At 42.6% G+C, this 25,114-nt stretch overlaps 1 protein-coding gene across 3 annotated transcripts in view; it reads right to left on the bottom strand.

Annotated features, from left to right (window-relative positions):
• The window catches only part of arid4b (AT-rich interaction domain 4B), a 152,778-nt gene that overhangs the window by 11,501 nt on the left and 116,163 nt on the right, over window positions 1–25,114 (bottom strand). For all 3 annotated transcript variants that reach the window (XM_063039623.1, XM_063039617.1, XM_063039624.1), the window contains 2 exons: window positions 22,504–23,694; window positions 6,008–6,118 (listed from right to left, as the gene is read on the bottom strand). In XM_063039623.1, the coding sequence (XP_062895693.1) occupies window positions 6,008–6,118; window positions 22,504–23,694 (1,302 nt within the window). The remainder of the gene's footprint in view (window positions 1–6,007; window positions 6,119–22,503; window positions 23,695–25,114) is intronic.

Here is a 25,114-nt window from a genome sequence, read left to right as displayed (position 1 = left end):
GTATTGCACTGTCCTGCTGCACAAAACAATAAGTTCCACATGTCAGTGACAATAAACCTGTTTCCGATTCTATTTCACCTTTCCAGTAGAACTGCGGGATTAAAAAATATGATTAACACAGATGAGATGTTCAACCCATTTAAATAATAATCCACAAATGAAGTGTGTCCACTTCTGAACGCTGCAGGAAAGATGTCAATGTGCTCGAAAGAGTGCGGTAGTGATATATTAGTATGATTTCAGAACGAGAAATTGCAGTCACAAGGTTAGACTGAAAATGGGGCTGGTTCTTGGAATGAGGAATGTGGAAAGACTTAATAAAATTATTCAAGATCATGAGGAGTTTAGAAAAAAACTACCTCCCTTCAAGGGGTGACAAATTTGAAGTGATGGGCATGAGATAATGCAGTGAATCTGAAGAACAGTATTTTTAATGCAGGGACTAGTTACGCTGAAGTTGTATAAGACTCTGGTAATGGTATGTTATGTTGATATCTGGGAATACAGATCCTTAATTCCTTGAAACTGGTGTCATGGGTAGAGAGGGCATATTTGACACATTGGCTTTCATAAATCACAGTACTGAGTACAGGAGTTAGAATGTTACACTACAGTTGTATAAGACATTGGTGAGGCCAAACTTGGAGTATTACATGCAGTTCTGGTCACCTACCTACAGGAAAGTTGTAAATACGATTGAAAGAGTACAGAGAAAATTTGCAAGGATGTTGCTGGGACTTGAGGACCCCAGTTATAGGGAGAAGTGGAATAGGTATGGTCTTTATTCCCTGGAGTGCAGAGGAATGAGGGGAGATTTGATAGAAGTAAACAAAACATGAGGGTTATAGATAGGGCAAAGGCAAGCATGCTTTTCCCACAGAGGCTGAGTGGGACTACAACTAGGTTAAAGGAGAAAGGTGGGATTTTTAAGAGGAACCAGTGGGAAACTTCTTCACTCAGAGGGTGGTGAGAGTGTGGAATGAGCTGTCAGCAAGGGTGGTGGATGTGAGTCCAATTGCAACATTGGATAAATACATGGATGGGAGGGGTATGAAGCGGGTCGAGAATTAGGCAGAATAACAGGTCAGCACGGACTGGATGGCTCAAAGGGCCGGTTGCTGTGCTGCACTGGTCTATGACTATGAGTTGCAACTTGCTGCCTGAAAGGGTCAACTAAAACTTTCAAAATAAAATTGTATGTTCCTTGAAGGAAAATAATTTGGTGGGCATGGCAAAGGGACAAAGGAATTGAATTGCTATACAGTGTGCAGACATCCAGTCAATATGCCAAACGGGTTCCTTCAATGACATTCTATGATTGAGGTTAACCAAATTGGATTGAACTTTACAATAATCCAAGATCCTGACGCAGAAATAAAGAGAAGGGAAAGAATTGAAAATAATGCAGTGAAACTGCAAGCTCTTAAGGAAAAAAGCGTAAGAATGAAGTTAATTGATCAGATTTTTCAAAGAACTAGCATGGCTGCTGTGGGGAAAATTGCCACCATGTATGGTCCTATTAAATGGAGCACAAAGCTAGATTTGGAAATAGAAGAAAAGATTCCCACTGCATCCTAATCTCTTGCCATTAAGCTTATAAGCACAAGTAGCAAAAAGATAAGATTCCCTTTCCATAGAAACTACCTAACATGCTGAGTTCCTACAGCATTTTAACCATATAACAATTACAGCACGGAAACAGGCCATCTCGGCCCTTCTAGTCCGTGCCCAACTCTTACTCTCACCTAGTCCCACCAACCTGCATATAGCCCATAACCCTCCATTCCTTTCCTGTCCTTATAACTGTCCAATTTAACTTTAAACGACAACATCAAACCTGCCTCAACCACTTCTGCTGGAAGCTCGTTCCACACAGCTACCACTCTCTGAGTAAAGAAGTTCCCCCTCATGTTACCCCTAAACTTTTGCCCTTTAACTCTCAACTCATGTCCTCTTGTTTGAATCTCCCCCACTCTCAGTGGAAAAAGCCTATCCACGTCAACTCTATCTATCCCTCTCATAATTTTAAATACCTCTATCAAGTCCCCCTTCAACCTTCTACGTTCCAAAGAATAAAGACCTAACTTGTTCAACCTTTCTCTGTAACTTAGGAGATGAAACCCAGGTAACATTCTAGTAAATCTTCTCTGTACTCTCTCTATTTTGTTGACATCTTTCCTATAATTCGGTAACCAAAACTGTACACAATACTCCAAATTTGGCCTCACCAATGCCTTGTACAATTTCAACATTACATCCCAACTCCTATACTCAATGCTCTGATTTATAAAGGCCAGCATACCAAAAGCTTTCTTCACCACCCTATCCACATGAGATTCCACCTTCAGGGAACTACGCACCATTATTCCTAGATCCCTCTGTTCTACCGCATTCTTCAATGCCCTACCATTTACCATGGATGTCCTATTTTGATTAGTCCTACCAAAATGTAGCACCTCACATTTATCAGCATTAAACTCCATCTGCCATCTTTCAGCCCACTCTTCTAATCGACCTAAATCTCTCTGCAAGCCTACTTCATTCTGTGTTGAAAACCTACTTCATTATCCACAACTCCACCTATCTTAGTATCATCTGCCTACTTACTCATCCAATTTGCCACCCCATCATCCAGATCATTAATGTATATGACAAATAACATTGGACCCAGTACAGATCCCTGAAGCACACCACTAGTCACTGGCCTCCAATCTAACGGAACAGTTATCCACCATCACTCTCTGGCATCTCCCATCCAGCCACTGCTGAATCCATTTTACTACTTCAATATTAACACCTAACGGAACCTTCCGTGTGGGACCTTGTCAAAGGCCTTACTGAAGTCCATATAGACAACATCCACCACTTTACCCTCGTCAACTTTCCTAGTAGCCTCTTCAAAAAATTCAATAAGATTTGTCAAACATGACCTTCCATGCACAAATCCATGTTGACTGTTCCTAATCAGACCCTGTCTATCCAGATAATTATATATTCCATCTCTAAGAATACTTTCCATCAATTTACCCACCACTGACGTCAAACTCACAGGCCGATAATTGCTAGGTTTACTCTTAGAACCCTTTTTAAACAATGGAACAACATGAGCGATATGTCAATCCTCCGGCACCATCCCCATTTCTAATGACATTTGAAATATCTCTGTAAGAGCCCCTGCTATTTCCACACTAACTTCCCTCAATGTCCTAGGGAATATCCTGTCAGGACCCGGAGACTTATCCACATTTATATTCCTTAAATGCTCCAGTACTTCCTCTTCTTTAATCATCATAGTTTCCATAACTTCCCTACCTGTTTCCCTTATCTTACACAATCCAGTATCCTTCTCCTTAGTGAATACTGAAGAAAAGAAATTGTTCAGAATTTCCCCCATCTCTTTTGGCTCCACACATAGCTATCCGCTCTGATTCTCTAAGGGACCAATTTTATCCCTCACTATCCTTTTGCTATTAATATAACGGTAGAAACCCTTGGGATTTATTTTCACCTTACTTGCCAAAGCAACCTCATATCTTCTTTTAGCTTTTTTAATTTCTTTCTTAAGATTCTTTTTACATTCTTTATATTCCTCGAGCACCTCATTTACTCCATGCTGCCCAGATTTATTGTAGATATCTCTCTTTTTCCAAACCAAGTTTCCAATATTCCTTGAAAACCATGGCTCTCTCAAACTTTTAACCTTTCCTTTCAACCCAACAGGAACATAAAGATTCTGTACTCTCAAAATTTCACCCTTAAATGACCTCCATTTCTCTATTACATTCTTCCCATAAAACAAATTGCCTCAATCCACTCCTCCTAAATCCTTTTGCATCTTCTCAAAGTTAGCCCTTCTCCAATCAAAAATCTCAACCCTGGGTCCAGACCTATCCTTCACCATAATTATATTGAAACTAATAGCATTGTGATCACTGGACCCGAAGTGCTCCCCAACACAAACCTCCATCACCTGACCTATGTCATTCCCTAACAGGAGATCCAACACTGCCCCTTCTCTAGTTGGTACCTCTATGTACTGCTGCAAAAAACTATCCTGCACACATTTTACAAACTCCACACCATCCAGCCCTTTTACAGTATGGGCTTCCCAGTCTATGTGCGGAAAATTAAAATCTCCCACAATCACAGCCTTGTGCTTACTACAAATATCTGCTATCTCCTTACAAATTTACTCCTCCAATTCTCGCTCCCCATTTGGTGGTCTATAATACACTCCCAAAAGAGTTACTACACCTTTCCCATTTCTCAATTCCACTCAGATAGCCTCCCTGGACAAGCCCTCATTTTGTACACTTAAGTAGCAATAACATGAGCAGAGTCAGAAACAAGTTTACTGAAAGAAATTAAGGAAAGAATGCATTATTCCAGCAGATCTTCCTTTCTTTTGTTTTCCAGCCTACACTGCAGATAAGGTGAAAACAGGAACAATGTGTTTATACAGCAGCTTTCAAGGAGGATTATGTTCTGGTAAACTTCACAGCAGCACAGACAGAAGGTGGCAGCCAGCTACCAAAGAAATTAGTTTTAATATTCATTCATAAAAAATGCAAATTTGTGGTATGGCTTGCATTTCTTTGCATCCTAAAAGAGAAGTGTGTTTGGCAAACCTACAGGAGATATTTTTTGAGGAAGTAACAAGAGAAATAAAAGAGAAAAATCAGTAGTCATGGTATAGTTGCATTTTCAGAAATCTGTTAAAAGCCCCGCATAAAAGATTCAGTAAAATTTTTTAAAAGTTGGGTGTTACATATTGGCATGGATTGAAATTTGGTTGACAGACAGAGCAGGATTGGAATAGAAAGGTTTTTAAACAGAACATCCAGCACAGCACTGCCCTTCAGCACAAAAAGTTGTGATGGCCTTTTTACCTACTCCAAGATCAATCTCTGCTTCCCTCTTGTGTAGCCCAACATTTTTCTTTCATCCATCTGCCTATCTAAGGGTATCTTAAATGTATCTGCCTCTACCACCACCCCCGCGGTGCATTCCACGCACACATCACTCTTTATCTCTCACATCCCTCATACTTTCATTCAATAACCTTAAAACTGAGTCCTCTAGTATTTGCCATTTCCTCCCTGGGAAAATGTCTCTGGCTGTCCCATTCTATCTGTGCCTCTTATCACCTTAAGTTAAGTCACATCACATCCTCCTTTGCTCTAAAGAGAAAAGCCCCAGTTCACTCAACCTTTCTTCATAAGGCATGCTCTCCAATACAGGCAGCATTCTGGTAAATCTCCTCTGCACCTTCCCTAAAGCGTTCACATCCCTTTAATAATGAGATGACTAGAATTGAACACAATATTTCAAGTGTGCATATAGAACAGTATATTTCCTTAAGAAGAATTCTGCTAACACTGAAAATCTGAAATAAGATGGAGAATGGTGGAGAAAGGAACAGAATTAACATGCCAGGCTGATGAAGTGTCTTGAAATTCATCAACTGAAAACATTAACTCAATTTCTGTTCTGACAGATGCTCTCTGAATTGCTGAATACTTCTAGTATTGATAGAGTGGATGAGGAGAAGATGTTTCCTATAGTGGAGGAGGGCACACAGCCTCAGAATAGAAGGAGGTCTCTTTAGAACAGAGATGAGGAAAATTTCATTAGCCAGAGGGTGATGCATTTGTGGAATGCATCAACACAGGCAGCTGTGAAGGCCAAGTCATTGGATATATTTAAAGTGGAGGTTGATAGGTTCTTGATTAGTAAGGGTGTCCAAGGTTACAGGGAGAAAGCAGGACAATGGGGTTGGAAGAGAGAATAAATCAGCCATGATGGAATGGCGGAGCAGTCTTGATGGGTCAAAAGACCCAGTTCTGCTCCTGTGTCTTATGGTCTTACTTGCTGTGTTTTTCAGTAGATTTCCTCTTTTTGCTATGAGCATTCTTGGTCAAAGAAAAAGGCATAACATTATCACTAAAACCTACACAATCAATACAATATTTAACAAACATAAGCAAGCAGCATCACATTTCCTCACCAGCTCGATTTTTCTTTTTGTTGTTGATCCCTGATCGTTTGTGGCTGCGTTTTTGCTTCTTGGCTGAACTTCCTCCCTGAGCATCTTTTGGCCTTTTGTGACCAGAAGCAACTGGATTGAAATGAAGACAAGGGAAAATTTTATTCTATATCAGCATTCAAAAACCAAACAAGGGTGAGCAAACTGACTCTGATTCTTAGTGTCCAAAATAAATCCCAGACTTTTTAATCTTCTCGACCTATCAATGTGGTCAAAAAAGGATTGGCAAATACAGTAATCATAAGCGCAAGCGATTCTTTAGATGCTGGAAACCCAAAGCAACACACACAAAATGCTGGAGGAACTCAGCAGGTCAGACAGCATCTAAGGAAAGGAATAAATAATCACTTTCTAGCTTGTACTCCTTCCCTTCTTCCACCTTCTTAGTCTGGCTTCTCCCCCCTTCCTTTCCTGTACTGATGAAGTGTCAACTGTTTATTCCTCTCCATAGATGCTGCCTTACCTGCCAAGTTCCTCCAGCATTGTGTGTGTGTGTGTGTGTGTGTGTGTGTGTGTGTTACTTTGGCAAATGAAATAGTTTACAATGAAAGGACAGCCTGCTGTGCTCTGATCTAATCATGTTATACTAATGGCCCATCTGTTTTCGTATGTCTTACACAAGCATGCTACATTCAGACATCAGAAGGCTTGACGTTTTTTGGAAACATGACACAGATTGGATTAGAATGAGGCTAGCTGTATCAGAGGCTGCACACAAGGGGGCACCTTTGTTAACTGCATAAACAACACAGTCAAGCCATTGAGCTCATCTGCTCTGCGTCAGTGTTTTTTGCTGATGGTAAGCTTCCTCCCACCTTCGACAGATTCCCTCTCCATTTATACCCCTGATCTTCGCAAAGGTACTCTTTGCACAAGGGGTACACTTGGCGAGATCCAGCAAGGAACCATAAAACAACTATGAGATTATCCAGAAAGCTGGAAGCAAGGATAATAGCTCATGAAAGGAAAAAAAAACACCTTGGAATTGCAGTAGACATTCTGAGTGAATAGAGAGACAAAGTTGCTGTGTGGATCCAATAATCTCTCATTATAAATAGCTGAAGTTGAGAGTTTTAAGAGCCTTTATGGAACTCAAGAAAAGGGCAACTGGGAAAGTGTAGACTGCTATGAATTGGCAGGAGCACAGGAATAATTGAACAACAGATAGATGCAAGCAAGACAAAACAGATGGACAATGGATGTAGGTTTTTTTGTTTTTTTTCTTTTTGTATTTGAACAACTTGTTGTCTTTTGCACATTGATTGGTTGTCTGTCTTTGTTTATGTGCAATTTTTCATTGATTTTATTGTGGTTCTTTGTATTTATTATGAATGGCCAGAAGAAACTGAATCTCAGGGTAGGATATGGTGACATATATGTACTTTGATAACAAAATTTACTTTGAACTTTGAAAAAGAATTTGGTACAAAAATTGTAAATAGCTGCAAAGGGGAAAGAAAAGAAGGAAACAAGCATAAAAGGGTGGAGAAATCTGCAGTGGCCAGGGATAGTAGATCAGAGAGGTAAGTGCTAAAAACAGCCCCCCACCCCCCCCATTCTGTGAGTTTAGTCACTCTCCCATATCAAAGTCTTTATTGGAAAAGGGAGGTAATGAAGTTCTCATTTTAAAATCTCAAACTTTCACCGCTGTCTGCTTTTTCCCAAACTCAGGCAACCCAAGCTTGCTGCTTCGATCCACAATTCGACAGTGAGACAGAACTTGCTTTTATATAGCAGCTTATCATATCCTCAGGATGTCCCAAAGTGCCTCACAACCAATGGGATTACTTTTGAAAGGTTGTCACTGTTGTAATGTGGGGAACACAGCACGGTTTCACACACTACAAACAAAATGAATGGTCAGATAAACTGCTTCAGTGATTGTGCTTGAGGCTTGAATACTGGGGGAGATTCTCCCCTGCTCTTTTCACAGGGTCAGGGTTCTTTGTAATCACCAGAGAGATGGTGTAACATCTCAGACAAAAGATAGTCCTTCTGACAGTGCAGCACTCCCTCAGCAATGGCATTTGGCAGTATCTCACTGGGACATCCTGAGGCCATGAGAGGTGCCACAAAAGTGAAAGTTTTTCTGGTACTTCTATTCTAATTATGAAATGTCGACTCCACATTTATCAAAATTAAACACAGATCCTGTTGCAATAACAGTAACAACTACTCAGAACAGCAAAACTACGAGGTGAGAGATATCAAAGATCAACTTTATTCGCCATTTACATTTATATGCATTAGGAATTTGACGTGGTGTGTGGGTCAGGGTGCGACATGCAACAAAAAAATTCAACAATTATAAAGAATAAACAATTATATAAAATATAAAGTTGGAGGTTAAAGTACAGATGGAGAATAAAATGGGATTAAATATATATATACTAGCATGTATTGTGTAAACTGCATTATAATAAGTGGCTTAAAGTGTCTACAGGGCAGTAGAGTGACAGGGGTCATAGATAGAGGGCAGTGAGGGGAGCTAACTAGAATGGTTCATCAGATTAACTGCGACCATAGACTGCTGAAAGCAAGCTTGCCGAACAGCAATTGAACATCTGCTTTAAGTACAAGTTGATTGATAACTTATTGGGGATTTTAAGGTGGCATTACTTTCACTGCCGGTTCTATACAGAGTCCTTGTGCTATTATTATGAGTTGTACAGACTGCTAGCGGAATGGAAATGAATTCAAAGTAAGTACTTCAATGTATACTATGTCTTCACAGTCAATGATTTAAGTTTGCACTAAATAATTTGGCAAAAATACTGCAGTCACCGGAAATCTGAAATAGGACCAAAACTCAGAAACATTCAGTCGATCTGGGAGCACCCAGGGAAAGAGAAACAGAATTAACATTTCTGGTTAATGATCCTAATTCTGCTTCTTTCTCCACAGATGCTGCCTGATCTCAAAGTAAATATTATAATTTTAGCAATTTATCCTATTATTAAAATAATTAATAATTTTATTATTGATTTGCCATTTCTAGTCTAAAACTGACATCAACATATAAATTTCTACATGAACAGGCTCTAAAGTCAAAGTAACTTTATAATCAAAGTAAGTATATGTTACCACATACTACCTTGAGATTCATTTCCTTGCAGGCATTTCCAGGAAAATAAAAAATTACAATAGAATTCATGAAAAGCTATACATAAACATAGACTGACAAATAACCAAGGTGAAAAAGACAAATTGTGCAAATAAAATTAAAAAATTACTGAGAACGTGAGTTATAAAGTCCTTGAAAGTGAGTGTGTAGATTGCAGAATCAGTTCCCAGTAGTGGTAATTGAAGTTGTCCACACTGGTTCAGGAGCCTGATGGTTGCAGGGTATTAACTGTTCCTGACTTTGGTGGTGTGGGACTTAAAGCTCCTGTACTTCCTTCCCAGCTGTAGCAGCGAGAGGAGAGAATGGCCTGTATGGTGGGGGTCCTTGATGATGGATGCTACTTCCTTGTGTCAGTACTCCATGCAGATGAGTTCAATTATCAGTGATGGACTCAGCTATAACAGAAGCAGGTCAAGTTGTGCTCTGTGAGGAATGTCTTTAAGGCACTGCAGGAAAGGGAACTGGTGATTCTGTTGGATGGTATCTTGAGCAAAACTTTCAAACAAGCCCTAGAACCTTGCTTGGTTGGTAGTCAGATGGGTTCTCTCCAAGATCATTCACGCACAGCACACTGACATTGAAGCAGGTTTTCCAGAATACACATTTGTCACCATGGACAGAACAGGGATGTAGTGGTCTTTGTTGAGGTCCACCTGGGGTAGCCAAGCAAGCCATACTCTATGTGGCAGAGTAGCATAGCGGTTAGTGCAATCACGTTCCAGTGCCTACACTCACCCATCGGGGTTCAATTCCTGCTGTCTATGAGGAGCTTGTACATTCTCCCTCTCACTCTGTGGGTTTCCTCTGGGTGCTCAGGTTTCATCCCACATTCCAAAGACGTATGGATTATGGTTAGTGAGTTCTGTGAATGCCACATTGGCACCAGAAGCATGGTGACGCTTGCAGGCTGCTCCCAGCACAATCTCCAGACACAAACTGATACATTTCACTATTCGTGAGACAAATTAAACTCTTTCAGAATCTTAGCTAGATTCAGAGAACAAGTGGAATGACACATTTCGTACTGTGAATGCAGGGATATAATGGTCATTCAGAGTTCAAAGTAAATTTATTATCAAAATATGTATGTCACCATACACTAACCTGAAAGTCATTTTCATGCAGTAGAACAAAGAAATACAAGAGAATCAATGAAAAATTACACACAAAGACTAATAAATAATCAATGTGTAAAAGGCAACTTGTGCAAATACCACAAAAAAAACAAGTAATCATAGTGATAATAATAATGTAAGTAAGTAATTAATGCTGAAAGTATGAATTGTCGAGTCCTTGAAAGTGAGTTCAAGGGTTGTGGAATCAGTCAGTGTTGAAAAGAGTGAAATTATCCACACAAATATTATAAATTTGTAAATGTTATGAAAACTGTACAATTTTGAAAAAAACGTCACCACCACCGAAATATACCAGATTCCACAACAAATTAGAGCCTAAAATTCCATCTGTACCATACAAGATGACATCATAACTGTGGTGCAGAATTGCTCCTAATAGGCTGAACATTTACTATTTCTTCCAACCTCTATTTCATGCTTTCTTTTCACAAGCACAGCGGGAAAAAAAGATCAGCTGGACTGCATGAAGATCTGCAGTCCCTTCCATTGTACTGAGCCAACATTCCTCCCCGTTCCATCAGACGTGGGCCAACAAAACTCACAATCAAGACTGCATATCAGATCCGTTGATCTGCATAATAGAGTACATTTGATGAAGAATTCATTACAAGATGCTGTTGGGGGTCCTTAAGGAAGCAACATAGTGTTTTGTAAATGCAACCTCTTGCATTCAAATGGCAGGTCAAAACTGCAGCAAATTTGCTACTAAATTATGCAAAGTGATATGTTCAATATCTGACCTTCCAGTCTACAACTGACTTTTCATCCATAGAACATAGAACAGTACAGGCCCTTCATCCCACAATATTGTGCTAATCTTTTAATCTTTTTATCTACTCCAAGATCAATCTAACCCTTCACTCACAGAGCCCTCCACTCTTCTTTCATCCACACTCAGGGACAGACAGGAAAAGTGGCAAAATGTTTTCAGCTGTGGGTGAGTGACAAACAAGGGGACATAGTTACACGGTTAGGTGGGGGAAGGGCTGGGGGAGGTGGTTATTTAAAACTGAAGTTGCATCCCTGCCAGGTAGAGAGGGTCTAACACACAGGATTGCAAGAATTGTAAACACAGCCAGCTCCATCTCAGGCATAACCCTCCCCACCACTGAGCACATCTTCAAGAGGAAGTGACTCAGGAAGGTGACATCCATCACCAAGGACTTTTACTAATAAAGTTATGGACAAAAGATAACTTGTCTAAACCAACCTGTCATGCACACGGACTCCCACTACTAGAAGCACTCGAGTAAACTATATGTCTACAAATAACAGTCAGGACTAGTTGGAGGGGCTGTTGGATTAAACTGTTTAATTGTAATTTTCTTTGCAGTTCACAATTTATTTTTAACTGTATTTTTATAGCAACACACATCAAAGTTGCTGGTGAACGCAGCAGGCCAGGCAGCATCTCTAGGAAGAGACACAGTCGACGTTTCAGGCCGAGACCCTTCGTCAGGACTAACTGAAGGAAAAGTTAGTAAATGATTTGAAAGTGGGAGGGGGAGGGGGAGATCCAAAATGATGGGAGAAGACAGGAACGGGAGGGATGGAGCCAAGAGCTGGACAGGTGATTGGCAAAAGGGATATGAGAGAATCATGGGACAGGAGGTTCGGGGAGTGACGGGGTGGGGGGGAACCTAGAGGATGGGCAAGGAGTATAGTCAGAGGGACAGAGGGAGAAAAAGGAGAGTGAGAGAAAGAATGTGTGTATAAAAATAAATAATGGATGGGGTACGGGGGGAGGTGGGGCATTAGCGGAAGTTAGAGAAGTCGATGTTCATGCCATCAGGTTAGAGGATACCCAGACGGAATATAAGGTGCTGTTCCTCCAACCTGAGTGTGGCTTCATCTTTACAGTAGAGGAGGCCGTGGATAGACATGTCAGAATGGGAATGGGATGTGGAATTAAAATGTGTGGCCACTGGGAGATCCTGCTTTCTCTAACGGACAGAGCGTAGGTGTTCAGCAAAGCAGTCTCCCAGTCTGTGTCGGGTCTCGCCAATATATAGAAGGCCGCCCGTTATTTCATCCTCGGTCGGATCCATGCCTGCAATCGCAGTTTTTTTGACTTTGTCATGTTAGGCAAAGATGGCAAGATCCTACATCTGTGGACCCCAGAGCCTGCTGGCCCTGAAACTAGCAGGCACGAACTTCAGATTGCCTCTGCCATTGATCTCGCCGGCTAAAACACCTCAGGGCATATTCAAAACCTGGACTCCAGCAATGACCATGGAGACATTCACAGCGATTGCGCAACCACCAACTGCAACTCCAGCCTTGAACTCCAGGCCAGGTCTTTATGTGCTGCTATTGTGACTCCCATCTCCCCTTCCCCCACCAAAACTCTGCAATCCCGTCTCCCTCAGATCCCATCGTCAGCTCCTGGGCCCTCAGAGGCTCCATCTTCCTCTCACCCCAACCCTCCCCTCTCCACTGACACCCCTAGCCTCCCCCCTCCCCCCTCTGATCTCAGCTCTCATCCGTGCCGGGTCTTTATCATCCCCTCCGACCTTCAACTGTCGGAGGCAGAACGCTCTGTCCTCAGTAAGGGCCTCACCTTTGTCCCCCTTCACCCACACCTCAGCGAATTCAGTGTTTGCCATGATGCGGAACTCTTCTTCCGCCGTCTCCGTCTCCGAGCCTATTTCTTCCGCAGGACTCTTCCACCCCCACTGATGACCCCTTCTCCCGTCTTCAACCCTCCTCTTCTTCATGCACACCCCGCTCTGGTCTTCTGCCTGCTCTGGATCTCTTTATTGCCAACTGCCGACGGGACATCAACCGTCTCGACTTCACCGCACCTTGTTCCCATTCCAACCTCACTCCTTCCGAACGCTCTGCTCTCCACTCCCTCCGCACTAATCCTAACCTTATTATTAAACCCGCTGATAAGGGGGGTGCTGTTGTAGTCTGGCGTACTGACTTCTACCTTGCCGAGGCACAGCAACAATTCGCGGATACCTCCTCTTATTTACCCCTCGATCGTGACCCCACTAAGGAGCACCAGGCCATTGTCTCCCACACCATCACTGACTTTATCCGCTCAGGGGATCTCCCATCCACTGCTGCCAACCTTATAGTTCCCACACCTCGCACTTCCCGTTTCTACCTCCTACCCAAGATCCATAAACCTGCCTGTCCTGGCAAACCTATTGTCTCAGCTTGCTCCTGCCCCACCGAACTCGTTTCTGCATTCCTCGACATGGTTTTATTCCCCCCTGTTCAATCCCTTCCTAACTATGTTTGTGACACTTCTCACGCTCTTAAACTTTTCGATGATTTTAAGTTCCCTGGCCCCCACCGCTTTATTTTCACCATGGATGTCCAGTCCCTATATACTTCCATCCCCCATCAGGAAGGACTCAAAGCTCTCCGCTTCTTTTTGGATTCCAGACCTAATCAGTTCCCCTCTACCACCACTCTGCTCCAGCTAGCGGAATTAGTCCTTACTCTTAATAATTTCTCCTTTGGCTCCTCCCACTTCCTCCAAACTAAAGGTGTAGCTATGGGCACCCGTATGGGTCCCAGCTATGCCTGCATTTTTGTTGGCTTTGTGGAACAATCTATGTTCCAAACTTATACTGGTATCTGTCCCCCACTTCTCCCTCGCTACATCGACGACTGCATTGGCGCTGCTTCCTGCACGCATGCTGAGCTCGTTGACTTTATTAACTTTGCCTCCAACTTTCACTCTGCCCTCAAGTTTACCTGGTCCATTTCCGACACCTCCCTCCCCTTTCTAGATCTTTCTGTCTCTATCTCTGGAGACAACTTATCCACTGATGTCTACTATAAGCCTACTGACTCTCACAGCTACCTGGACTATTCCTCTTCTCACCCTGTCTCTTGCAAAAATGCCATCCCCTTCTCGCAATTCCTCCGTCTCCGCCGCATCTGCTCTCAGGATGAGGCTCTTCATTCCAGGACGAGGGAGATGTCCTCCTTTTTTAAAGAAAGGGGCTTCCCTTCCTCCACCATCAACTCTGCTCTCAAACGCATCTCCCCCATTTCACGTACATCTGCTCTCACTCCATCCTCCCGCCACCCCACTAGGAATAGGGTTCCCCTGGTCCTCACCTACCACCCCACCAGCCTCCGGGTCCAACATATTATTCTCCGTAGCTTCCGCCACCTCCAACGGGATCACACCACTAAGCACATCTTTCCCTCCCCCCCCCCGCATTCCGCAGGGATCACTCCCTACGCGACTCCCTTGTCCATTTGTCCCCCCCATCCCTCCCCACTGATCTCCCTCCTGGCACTTATCCGTGTAAGCGGAACAAGTGCTACACATGCCCTTACACTTCCTCCCTTACCACCATTCAGAGCCCCAGACAGTCCTTCCAGGTGAGGCGACACTTCACCTGTGAGTCGGCTGGGGTGATATACTGCGTCCGGTGCTCCCGATGTGGCCTTCTATATATTGGCGAGACCCGATGCAGACTGGGAGACCGCTTTGCTGAACACCTACGCTCTGTCCGCCAGAGAAAGCAGGATCTCCCAGTGGCCACACATTTTAATTCCGCATCCCATTCCCATTCTGACATGTCTATCCATGGCCTCCTCTACTGTTAAGATGAAGCCACACTCAGGTTGGAGGAACAACACCTTATATTCCGTATGGGTAGCCTCCAACCTGATGGCATGAACATTGACTTCTCTAACTTCCGCTGATGCCCCACCTCCCCCTCGTACCCCATCCATTATTTATTTTTATACACACATTCTTTCTCTCTCTTTCCTTTTTCTCCCTCTGTCCCTCTGACTATATCCCTTGCCCACCCTCTGGGTTTCCCCCCTGCCTGGTCTTTCTCCCTGGGCCTCCTGTCCCATGATCCTGTCATATCCCTTTTGCCTATCACCTGTCCAGCTCTTGGCTCCGTCCCCCTCCCTCCTGTCTTCTCCTATCATTTTGGATCTCCCCCTCCCACTTTCAAATCTCTTACTAACTTTTCCTTCAGTTAGTCCTGACAAAGGGTCTCGGCCTCAAACGTCGACTGTACCTCTTCCTAGTGATGCTGCCTGGCCTGCTGCATTCACCAGCAACTCTGATGTGTGTTGTTTGAATTTCCAGCATCTGCAGAATTCCTGTTGTTTAGTATTTTTATAACTACTTAATACATGAAACTGATTAGCATGTTTCCTCGTGGCCACAGTATGTATATGCAGTTGCTCAGTGTGTCCCTAAGTGGTTACAGTTCTTTGTATCATTCTGGAAAGTTCTGGAAGCTTCTCTGGTGCTGCATTATTTAAATTGGGGCTATCTGATTGGTTGCCTCTTATCTGTAAAATTGAATGGAATGTTTCTTATCTATGGAGTACAAAAGAGCTGATCACATGATGCCCCCATCACCTTGCTTCACTTTCCCATCACTCACTAGCCTCTGCTTTGTTCTATTAGTGAAGCAATAAGTTTAGTGCCTTTTTCCTAACTTCTTAAAGAAGATCAAAATCCAAGTCAAATAGGACAGCATGGATGTGAAGGGTCTAAGGGCCAGTTTCTTTTCTGTACGATTCAATGACTCTTTGTTACAAGCTGGTGAAATATAAGGTTCTGTCCACGTTTGGCCCAGGCTGTGTTTAGCTGTGATGCTGCGTTTAGCTCACTTCACACTTTGACAATATAGTGGCAACTAGCCAAGTATCATATCCTATCCAACCATCATTATAGAAAGATAGGTGGAGGAGCAGGTAGTGCAAAAAGACATGCGAGTCTGTGAAGGTTAACTGGCAGGTAGTAAGGAAAGCAAATTCAATATTAACATTGATTTTGAGAGGACTAGAATACAAACACTAAAATATAATTCTGAGGCTCTACAAGGCATTAGTTGGGTATTGTGAGCAGTTTTGAGACCCATATGTTAGGGAAGATGCTGGAGAAAGTTGATAATTAGCTTACGAGAATGATTCCGATGTTGAAAGAGTTGACACATGAGTAATGTTTGGTGGCTCTGGAACTGTACTCATTGTAGTTGAGAAGCATGGGGGGACGGGCAATTTATTGAGAAGTACTGAACACTAAAAGGCCTGGTTACGGTGGACATGGAGAGGATGAGTCCGGTGGTGGGAGAGTCTAGGACCAGATGGCACAGCCTCAGAATAAAAGAATGTTCCTTTAGAACAGAGATGAATAGGACTTTCTTGAGAGTGGTGAATATTTGGAATTCATTGTCACAGACAGCATTTAAAACTGAGATTGACAAGTTTTAGATTCGTAAGAGTGTCAGAAGTCATGGGGAATAGGCAGGAGAATGGAGTTGAGAGGGAAAAATAAATGAGCTATGAATAAATGACAGAGTAGACTTTATTTGCTGAATGTCCTAATTCTGTTCTTATCTTGTCAAGCAGCTTTGAATTATTATTTACTAGAGCTGCTGGGAGTGGTTTACACTGATGCCAGGGAGATAAAAACCAGGATGATAGAGCTGAGGATGAGCCAGGTTTACAAGTAGATGATGGGTGCAACATGTATGTATGGAAGGACAAGCGAATGATTGGGTACAAATGCAGACAGGGCAAAGAGTTAAATTGTACCAGAGGCAAAATTCATGCAGGACTGAAGGTACTGTATTTAAATGCACGTAGCATTTGGAATAAGGTGGACAAACCTGTGCAGCAATTAGAGATTAGTCAGTATGACATTGTGGGCATAACTGAGTCGTAGCTGAAAGAAAGCCATAGTTGGGAGCTTAACATCAAAGGATACACTTTGTATCAAGAGGACAGGCAGGAAGGCATAGGCAGTGGTGTGGCTCTGTCGGTAAGAGATGGAATTGCATCTTTAGAAAAGGGTGACATAGGGTCAGAGAATGTTAGATCTTTGTGGGTGGAGTTAAGAGATTGCAAGGGTAAAAAAACCATCATGGGAATCATATATAGGCCTCCAAATAGTAGCCAAGGTGTTGGGGTTGAGATTGCAAAGGGAGCTGGAAAGAGCATGTAATAAGGGTAATGCCACAATTGTAAGGGGGGACTTCAATATGCAAGGGGATTGGGAAAATCAGGTTGGTATCAGATTGCAAGAGGGGGAATTTGTTGAATGCCTACAGGATGGCTTTTTAGAGCAGCTTGTGCTTGAGCCTACTCGGGGAAAGACTATCTTAGATTGGGTATCGTGTAATAATAACCCAGATCTTATTAGGGAGCTTACAGTAAAGGAACCCTTAGGAAACAATGATCATAATACAACTGAATTCATACTGCAATTTGAGAGGGAGAATATAACTCACATGTATCAGTATCACAATGGAATAAAGGGAATTACAGAGACATGAGAGAGGAGCTTACCTAGGTAGACTGGAGGGGGATACTAGAGGGAATGACGACAGAGCAGAGATGGCTGAAATTTCTGGGAATAGTTCACAAGGTGCAGGATAGACATGTCCCACAGAGAAAGAAGTTCTCAAATGGCAGGGGTAGGCAACCGTGGCTGACAAAGGAAGTTAAGGACTACATAAAAACCAAGGAAAGGGCACATAAGGTAACAAAGGTGAGTAGGAAGTTGGATGATTGGGAAGCTTTTAAAATCCAACAAAAGGCTACTAAAAAAGTTATAAGAAGGGAAAAGATGAAATATGAGGGCAGACTAGCCAATAACATAAAGCAGGATACCAACATTTTTTCAGTTATATAAAGAGTAAAAGGGAGGTGAGAGTTGATATTGGACTATTGGAAAGTGTTGCTGGTGAGGTAGTAATGGGGGACAAAGAAATGGCAGATCAATCTAATGGGTACTTTGCATCTGTCTTCCAGAGAGGAAGGAGTGAGTGCTATTGCTATTACAAAGGAAAAAGGTGCTAGGCAAACTGAAAGATCTTAAAGTGGATAAGTCACCTGGGCCACATGGACTACGCCCCAGAGTCCTCAGCGAGGTTGTGAAGAGGTAACTGATGCATTGGGCATCATCTTTCCAGTATCATTTGATTATGGCATGGTCCCAGAGGACTGGAACCTCAGTGGTTGGGAAAGAGTTGGAGACTTATTATTAAGAATGAGGTTTTGAGGTCCTTGGAGACTAATGACAAAATAGTCAAAGTCAGCATGGTTTCTAAAAAGGGAAATCTTGCCTGACAAATCTGTTAAGAGTTCTTCGAGGAAGTACCAAGCAGGGTGGACAGAGGAAAGGCAGTAGTCATTTACTTCGATTTTCAGAAGGCGTTTGATAAGGTGCCATACATGATGCTGTTTAATAAGATAAAATTCTATGGCATTACAGGAAAAATACTGCATGGATAGAGATATGGCTGAAAGGCAGGAGGCAGCGAGTGGGAATAAAAGGGGCCTTTTCTGGTTGGTTGCCAATGACTAGTGACCGGCAACCAACCGGAAAAGACCCCTTTTATTCCCATTTGCTGCCTCCTGTCTGTCAGCCATTCCGCTATCCATGCCAGCATCTTTCCTCTGGGGTCAGTACTGGGACCACTGCTTTTCACATTGTTTGTCAATGATTAGATAATGGACTTGATGACTTTGTGGCAAGGTTGGCGGATGATATGAAGATAGGTGGAGGGGTAGGTAGTACTGAGGAAGCAATGCGATTGCAGCAGGATTTAGACAAATTGGAAGAATGGACAAAAAAGTGGTAGATAGAATACAGTGTTGGGAAATGTATGATAATGCATTTTGGTAAAGGGAACAATAGTGCAGATTATCTAACTGGGGAGAAGGTTCAAACATCAGAGGTGTAGAGGGGCTTAGGAGTCCTTGTGCAAAACTCCCAGAATGTTAATTTACAGGTCGAGTCTGTGCTAAAGAAGGCAAATGCAATGTTGGCATTTATTTCAAGGGAAATAGAATACAAAAGCAAGAAGATAATGCTGAGCCTTTATAAGACACTAGTCAGACCGCACTTGGAGTATTGTCAACAGTCTTGAGCCCCAAATCTCAGAAAGGATATGTTGTCATTGGAGAGTCAGAGGCAGCTCATGAGGATGATTCCAGGAATGAGAAGCGTTTGGCAGCTTTGGGCCTGTACTCACTGGAATTTAGAAGAATGCAGGGGGAATCTCATTAAAACCTACTGAATGTTGAAAGGTATGGCTAGGGTGTATGTGGAGAGGATGTTTCCTATGGTGGGGGTACCCAGAACTTGAGGGCACAGCTTCAAAACTGAGGAGCAACCCTTTAGAACAGAGGCAAGGAGGATTTTTTTTTAGCCAGAGAGTAGTAAACCCGTAGAATGCTGGAACAGACTTTTAACATCGTAAACCAGCGAGTTGTTTGTCATGTCTCCCTTCTTGCTATGAAACAGTGACACCTCTTTCTCCCTTATTAGGGGGAGAGAGAGAGAGCCTGTGGTATGTCGAATTACTGGGTGAACAAGTAGTCTTTGGGGTCCAGCAAGTCTGTGTCTTGATTGATGCTCTGCTGCACGCTTGAGTGCTCGGTGGAGGGCGCTGATGATTTTTTGCTGGTGGGGATGGGTTAGTGCCTTGTTGCTGCTTGTGCGTGGAGAAGAGAACTGGGGGGGGGGTTTGTGGTTCTAACATTTAATTGTCATTCATTCTTTGGGGCCCTCCTGTTTTCATAGATGCTTGCGAAGAAAAAGAATTTCAGGATGTATATTGTAAAATATTTCTCTGACATTAAATGTACCTACTGAAACCTATTGAATGCTCTGCCATAGACTGTGGTGGAAGCCAAGGCCATGCAGAGATTTAAGGTGGAAGTTGATCGTTTCCTGATCGGTCAGGGCATCAAAGGATATGGCGAGAAGACAGGTGTGTGGGGTTGAGTGGGATCAGGGATCAACCATGATGGAATGGCAGAGCACACTCAATGGGCTGAATAACCCAATTCTGCTCCTATGTCTTATGGTCACATTATCATTGGGTGAAGGTGCCCTGACTCAAGATAAAGATATTCAAACATAATGTATGAAAACCTTAGAGGATATAAAAGCAGTGCAACAAGCATTCAAAGCTTCCTCAAATGCACAACCCACACCTGAGACTTCTATGGAAAGAGGATGACAAGAGCAGGGAGCATAAGACCATAAGAACATGAGACATAGGTATCCTGTATTTCATATTTCAATAATATTGTACATATATTGTTTGATTAAGCATTCCTGTTTATTTAAATATGCATTACAGGTTATATGCAAAAGTACGGGAATGGCATGTTATCACGCCATCATGTCACATGTGCAGCAAAACTGAAACTAAATCACGTTCTCCTGCGCTCCCATCGTTTTGCTTTCAAATAGTTTTTTTGTTTTGGAGTTACAAAACACAACAATAGGAGCAGAATTAGGCCATTCAGCCCATTGAGTCTGCTCCACCATTCCATCATGGCTGATTTATTATCCTTCTCAACCCTATTCTCCTGCCATCTCCCCATAATCTTTGACACCCATCCAGAACCTATCAACCTCTATTTAAATATACTCAACGACTTGCCCTCCACAGTTATCTTTGGCAATGAATTCGACAGATTTACGACCCCCTGGCTAAAGAAATTCCTCCTCATCTCTGTTTTAAATGGACATCCCTCTATTCTGAGGCTGTGCCCTCTGGTCCGTGACTTCCCTACTACAGGAAATGTTCTCTCCACATCCACTCTCGGCCTTTCAATAGAAGTGCAGCGAGGACAGACCTAGAGCCATCAAAGACGTGCAAGTTCCACCTGCAGCTTCCCCTCTGACAGCACGTTATTCTGATATGGAAATAAATACTGCCGTCCCTTCATTGCCACTAGACCAAACTTCTGGACGCTGTAAGCTGACCCTGTCACTGAGTGGATTGCCCTGGTTAAGGGCAGCTCACTACCACCTTATCATGAAAATAGGAAAGGCAATAAATGCTGCTTTGCCTGTATGATGGGAAATAATTTTTATGCAAGCAATAAAATTCAGTGTAATATACATAATTACCACAACTGCAAAAATTAGTGTAAACATATTCTAAAATTATTGGTTACAGACCATCATCAATATTTTGCATTTTATTTACACCTGCACTGTTGTCCCATTTGCTCACAATCCATTTTCATTTTCTTACCAATTAAAGATCAGATGTAAATAATTTTACCACAAACTCTGGCCCATCAATGATCAAATTCAAATATCATTACCACAACCTCTAGCCAGTCAATGATCAAATCGAACTTATTTGGGACAACTCCAAGAACAAAAACTAATCGAGAAAATAACCAGGATTTTCTGTTTATTTGAGACACTATGCCAATTGTGGTCAGAAACTGCTGCCAAACATTTTCTAACAAACATCAGTCACATGCATGTCATATGACTGTTAGGCACTACACTGTGGTCAGAGTGAACAGTTTATAGATAGTGTCACTTATGTGTCTGTGTTCAAAACACAGTGATTTTTGTCATTGATATTTAGCAAGTAATATAAAGTAGGACAATTCCAAACTGTTTCGTTCACTGCAATTTCAAGCATTCAAGCTTGGAGATGCCAGAAACGGCTGGAAGTGAAAACGAAATAATTTCACTACTTCAAGTTAGGAACTATGAAAAATTTGAAGGTATCAACCACCATCTTGAACATTACAATTAAAATGAAGATTTGGTGGATGCAATCATTGAAAGCACTTTGAAGGCAGTCCAATATATGCACTGATTTTGCTTATTTTGTCAATCAAAAGAACAGAGCAGCGTACACCGCATTAATTCCTCTGTCGGTAACTATTAGGAACCAAGGCACACATTTATAGTACTGTAGTAGTATTGATATTGTTCTTATTTATTCTGTGTTTCATTTAAATACATAATTTGTTACTCAGTTAAATAGTAGCTTGTTTCTTTTATACCTTTTTAACTATTTCCATGAAACTTCAGATAATTGGGGCAGACGCTTACTTGGACCAAAATGTACTGGTCCTGAAGTGTCTCAGTTAACCATAATCCACTGTATTACCACACACCCAGGGCACAAATTCATTTGCCTCCTGTGGTAATCCAGATAGCTTTGGAACAACAAACACAAGCAATTTATAAAAGATTTTTTAAGCAGTAAATAAATGGTAATGAACACTCTACCACACACATGCATGTGCACATGCTCACACCCCTATGCACTCATGTGCACACATAAACATTCACATAAGACAAAGGAGCAGAATTAGGCCATTCCTCCCATCAAACATGCAGAGTCAGTAAATTAAAACTAAACCGCATGTCTCCAGCTGAATTCTTTGCAATAGCAAATTTGTTTCTGAGCACTCCTTACCTTTCTCCTTATGCTCTGGTTCTGTCTGATTGCTACTGCTTGAGCTAATACTGGCGTCAAACCCCGTTGGAGAGACATTACCCTCAGACTGTCCCTCTTGCAGTTCCCCAGTCATACTATCAACCTCATTGGTGCTGTCCGTCTCACTTTTAATGCTCTGGACTTCCTCCTGGCTTGGGACCAGCCTCTGAGGGATCACTGCATTGGGTTGTGGCCGGGACGCCTCGGTTACAGTGACAGAAGCAGGAGACTCGGGGGTGGTGGGTGGAGTATTGAGTACAGAGTTGCTGCCACTGCTGGGCAGCTCACCCTTCTTGTCCACTTTCTCAGCTGGCTTCTCTTCGCTTGGCTTGACAGGGGAGATGACCAGTGCAGCAGTTTCTGCCTCCCCATGAGGCAGCCTCTCCTCCTCTTTCGGCATCTCAGGCAGCGCCTCAGGCTTTGCTTCCTCCAGGGCCACAGGTGGGGATGATGTGGTCTCGGTGTCAGAGTCGGAAAAGAGCTCCTTGAGAACTTTTTTAGGCCACTGGATCTGGATGCTTGACCACACATCTTTTCGGTCCTTTACTTTTGTGTTCTGAGCCCTTAGTTCAGAATTGTTTATAAGCTTGACTCGTTTCTCAGGCACTTCTGAGAAGCCAGAGTAGAGCTGAGTCATGTGCAGTGGTTTCCTCTTTTCCTGCAGTCCATTATGCTTTCTGTTGGAGCCAGGTTTCATGTCAGTTCTTTCTTCATCCTCATCTGAGCTGCTGTTGCTGCTTGTGCTGTGGAGGGGAGATTCCTTGCCCTTCACCCTCTCTCCCTTGTGACCGGGTGATTCTGTTTTCGCCCAGTCTTCGGCACCCACCTTTCTCCGCCTGGCACGTTTCAGATGTGACTTTGCACGCCTCTCACCCCCTTCTTTCTGCATCAGCAGTTTCGTGGACTCCTCTCCTTCCTCCTCATCCTCATCCTCCTCCACTTCCTCCTCCTCAGAACATTTGCCCCTTCTCGTCCAGTCTAGAGAGTCTGATAGGTTTGCCAGTTTGGTGCCAGCTGGGGGGGTACTCTGCAGCCCAGCCACAGGATGGTTTCGCTGACACTTGGGGGCTGGCTCTTTGCTTTCTTCAATTGACGCATCCTCTTCAGTGCCTTTCCTCCAAGTGGCCTCACTATGGTCATCATCATCACTCTCCTCAGAATTCTCCGAGCCTGTTAACAATTAAAAAACAGTCAAATATACAGATATTAAGGCCAAGAGGCATGCCATTTTCCCTAAAAGCCACAGCACACTCTTAGGTGATATTAGTTGTCAACACAAATGACACATTTCACTTTATGTTTAGATGTACATATGATCAGTAAATCTGAATCTGAACCCGGTGCTGACGACATTTCACACCCACTCACATCGACTAATAACATATTAAAATACCAATGATATTGGTCATGTTTTGCTGGGTGCAGTCATCTGGCTACTTGCTAATAACCAATTCAAAAATAATGAATCTTGCAGCTTTCCAAGGAAGACGCAAAGGTGTGCATGTTTAGTACATTTCACTTGACCCTTTCTCTAGTTTACACACTACAAGGTGTATGTAACTACTAGCACACAGATCATAATTAACCAATTAGCAAAGGGACCAAGGATATAATGAGGGACAGCTACACATAACTTTTGCCAAATACCTATTTTCCACATAAGTTACAAAGGAAGTGATCTGGAACAAAGTATTACGCAATGCCTAGAGAATCTCTTGTCTAGAGATTTAAGTTATAAATGACTGAAGAAATCTTTTCACCCCTTCTGTTCAAATATGTCTCCCATGCTTTTTCTACCACCAGTATATCAGTCTCTTTCCCCCCCTCATCCAGAACCTATACCAGAAGCACTGCATTCACAGAACTCCCAGTCTTGTCAAGGATCCCTCCCATCTGTCCCACAATCTCTTTGAGCTCCTACCATAATGCAGGAGGTACATGGTACGAAAATGAGAACTGTTAGGCTGGGTAACAGCTTCTTCCCCCAGGCAGTAAGACTTCTGAACACCCTGCTACCACTCAGCACACATCAGCACCAGTCGCAAAAATACTGTTGTGTATTTAACTCTACATTGTATATGCACTTTATGTCGACTTGTACATCTACAGATTTTAAAAATTATTTGCTAATATTGTTGTGTTGATATTATTCTACGTGCTGTATGTGATATATGAACTGTGTATTGCACCTTGGTCCCAGAGGAACATTATTTCATTTAGAAGTAAATGCTTGTACAGTTGAATGACAATAAACTTGAACTTTGTATATCCCTTTCTTTCTCTACATCAACACCAAGCATTTCTCACAGCGCTTCGCTTCTCTCCATTTTTGTCCAATCTTCTCCCCCCCACCACCTCCATTTCCTTGTGTGGCTTCATTTTGGTACAACTGTTTGGAACATTCTACCCTCTAATTCTATGTATAGATTATTACAGTGGTTGCAGACTCACACTGGGCACCAATCAATGCTTCAAATCCTTGCTATCAGATGTATCCAGCAGATGATTAATTATTCCTGTTTTACACATTCACGTTTCAGCAAGTCACGTATGGTTGGTGACAAGAAAATTTGTATTAACAGACAACATC

This window comes from Mobula hypostoma, chromosome 2 (assembly GCF_963921235.1).
Source record: "Mobula hypostoma chromosome 2, sMobHyp1.1, whole genome shotgun sequence".
Lineage (NCBI taxonomy): Eukaryota > Metazoa > Chordata > Chondrichthyes > Myliobatiformes > Myliobatidae > Mobula > Mobula hypostoma.
Note: the sequence above shows the minus strand (reverse complement) of the source record. Positions and strands in the feature narration are given on the sequence as shown.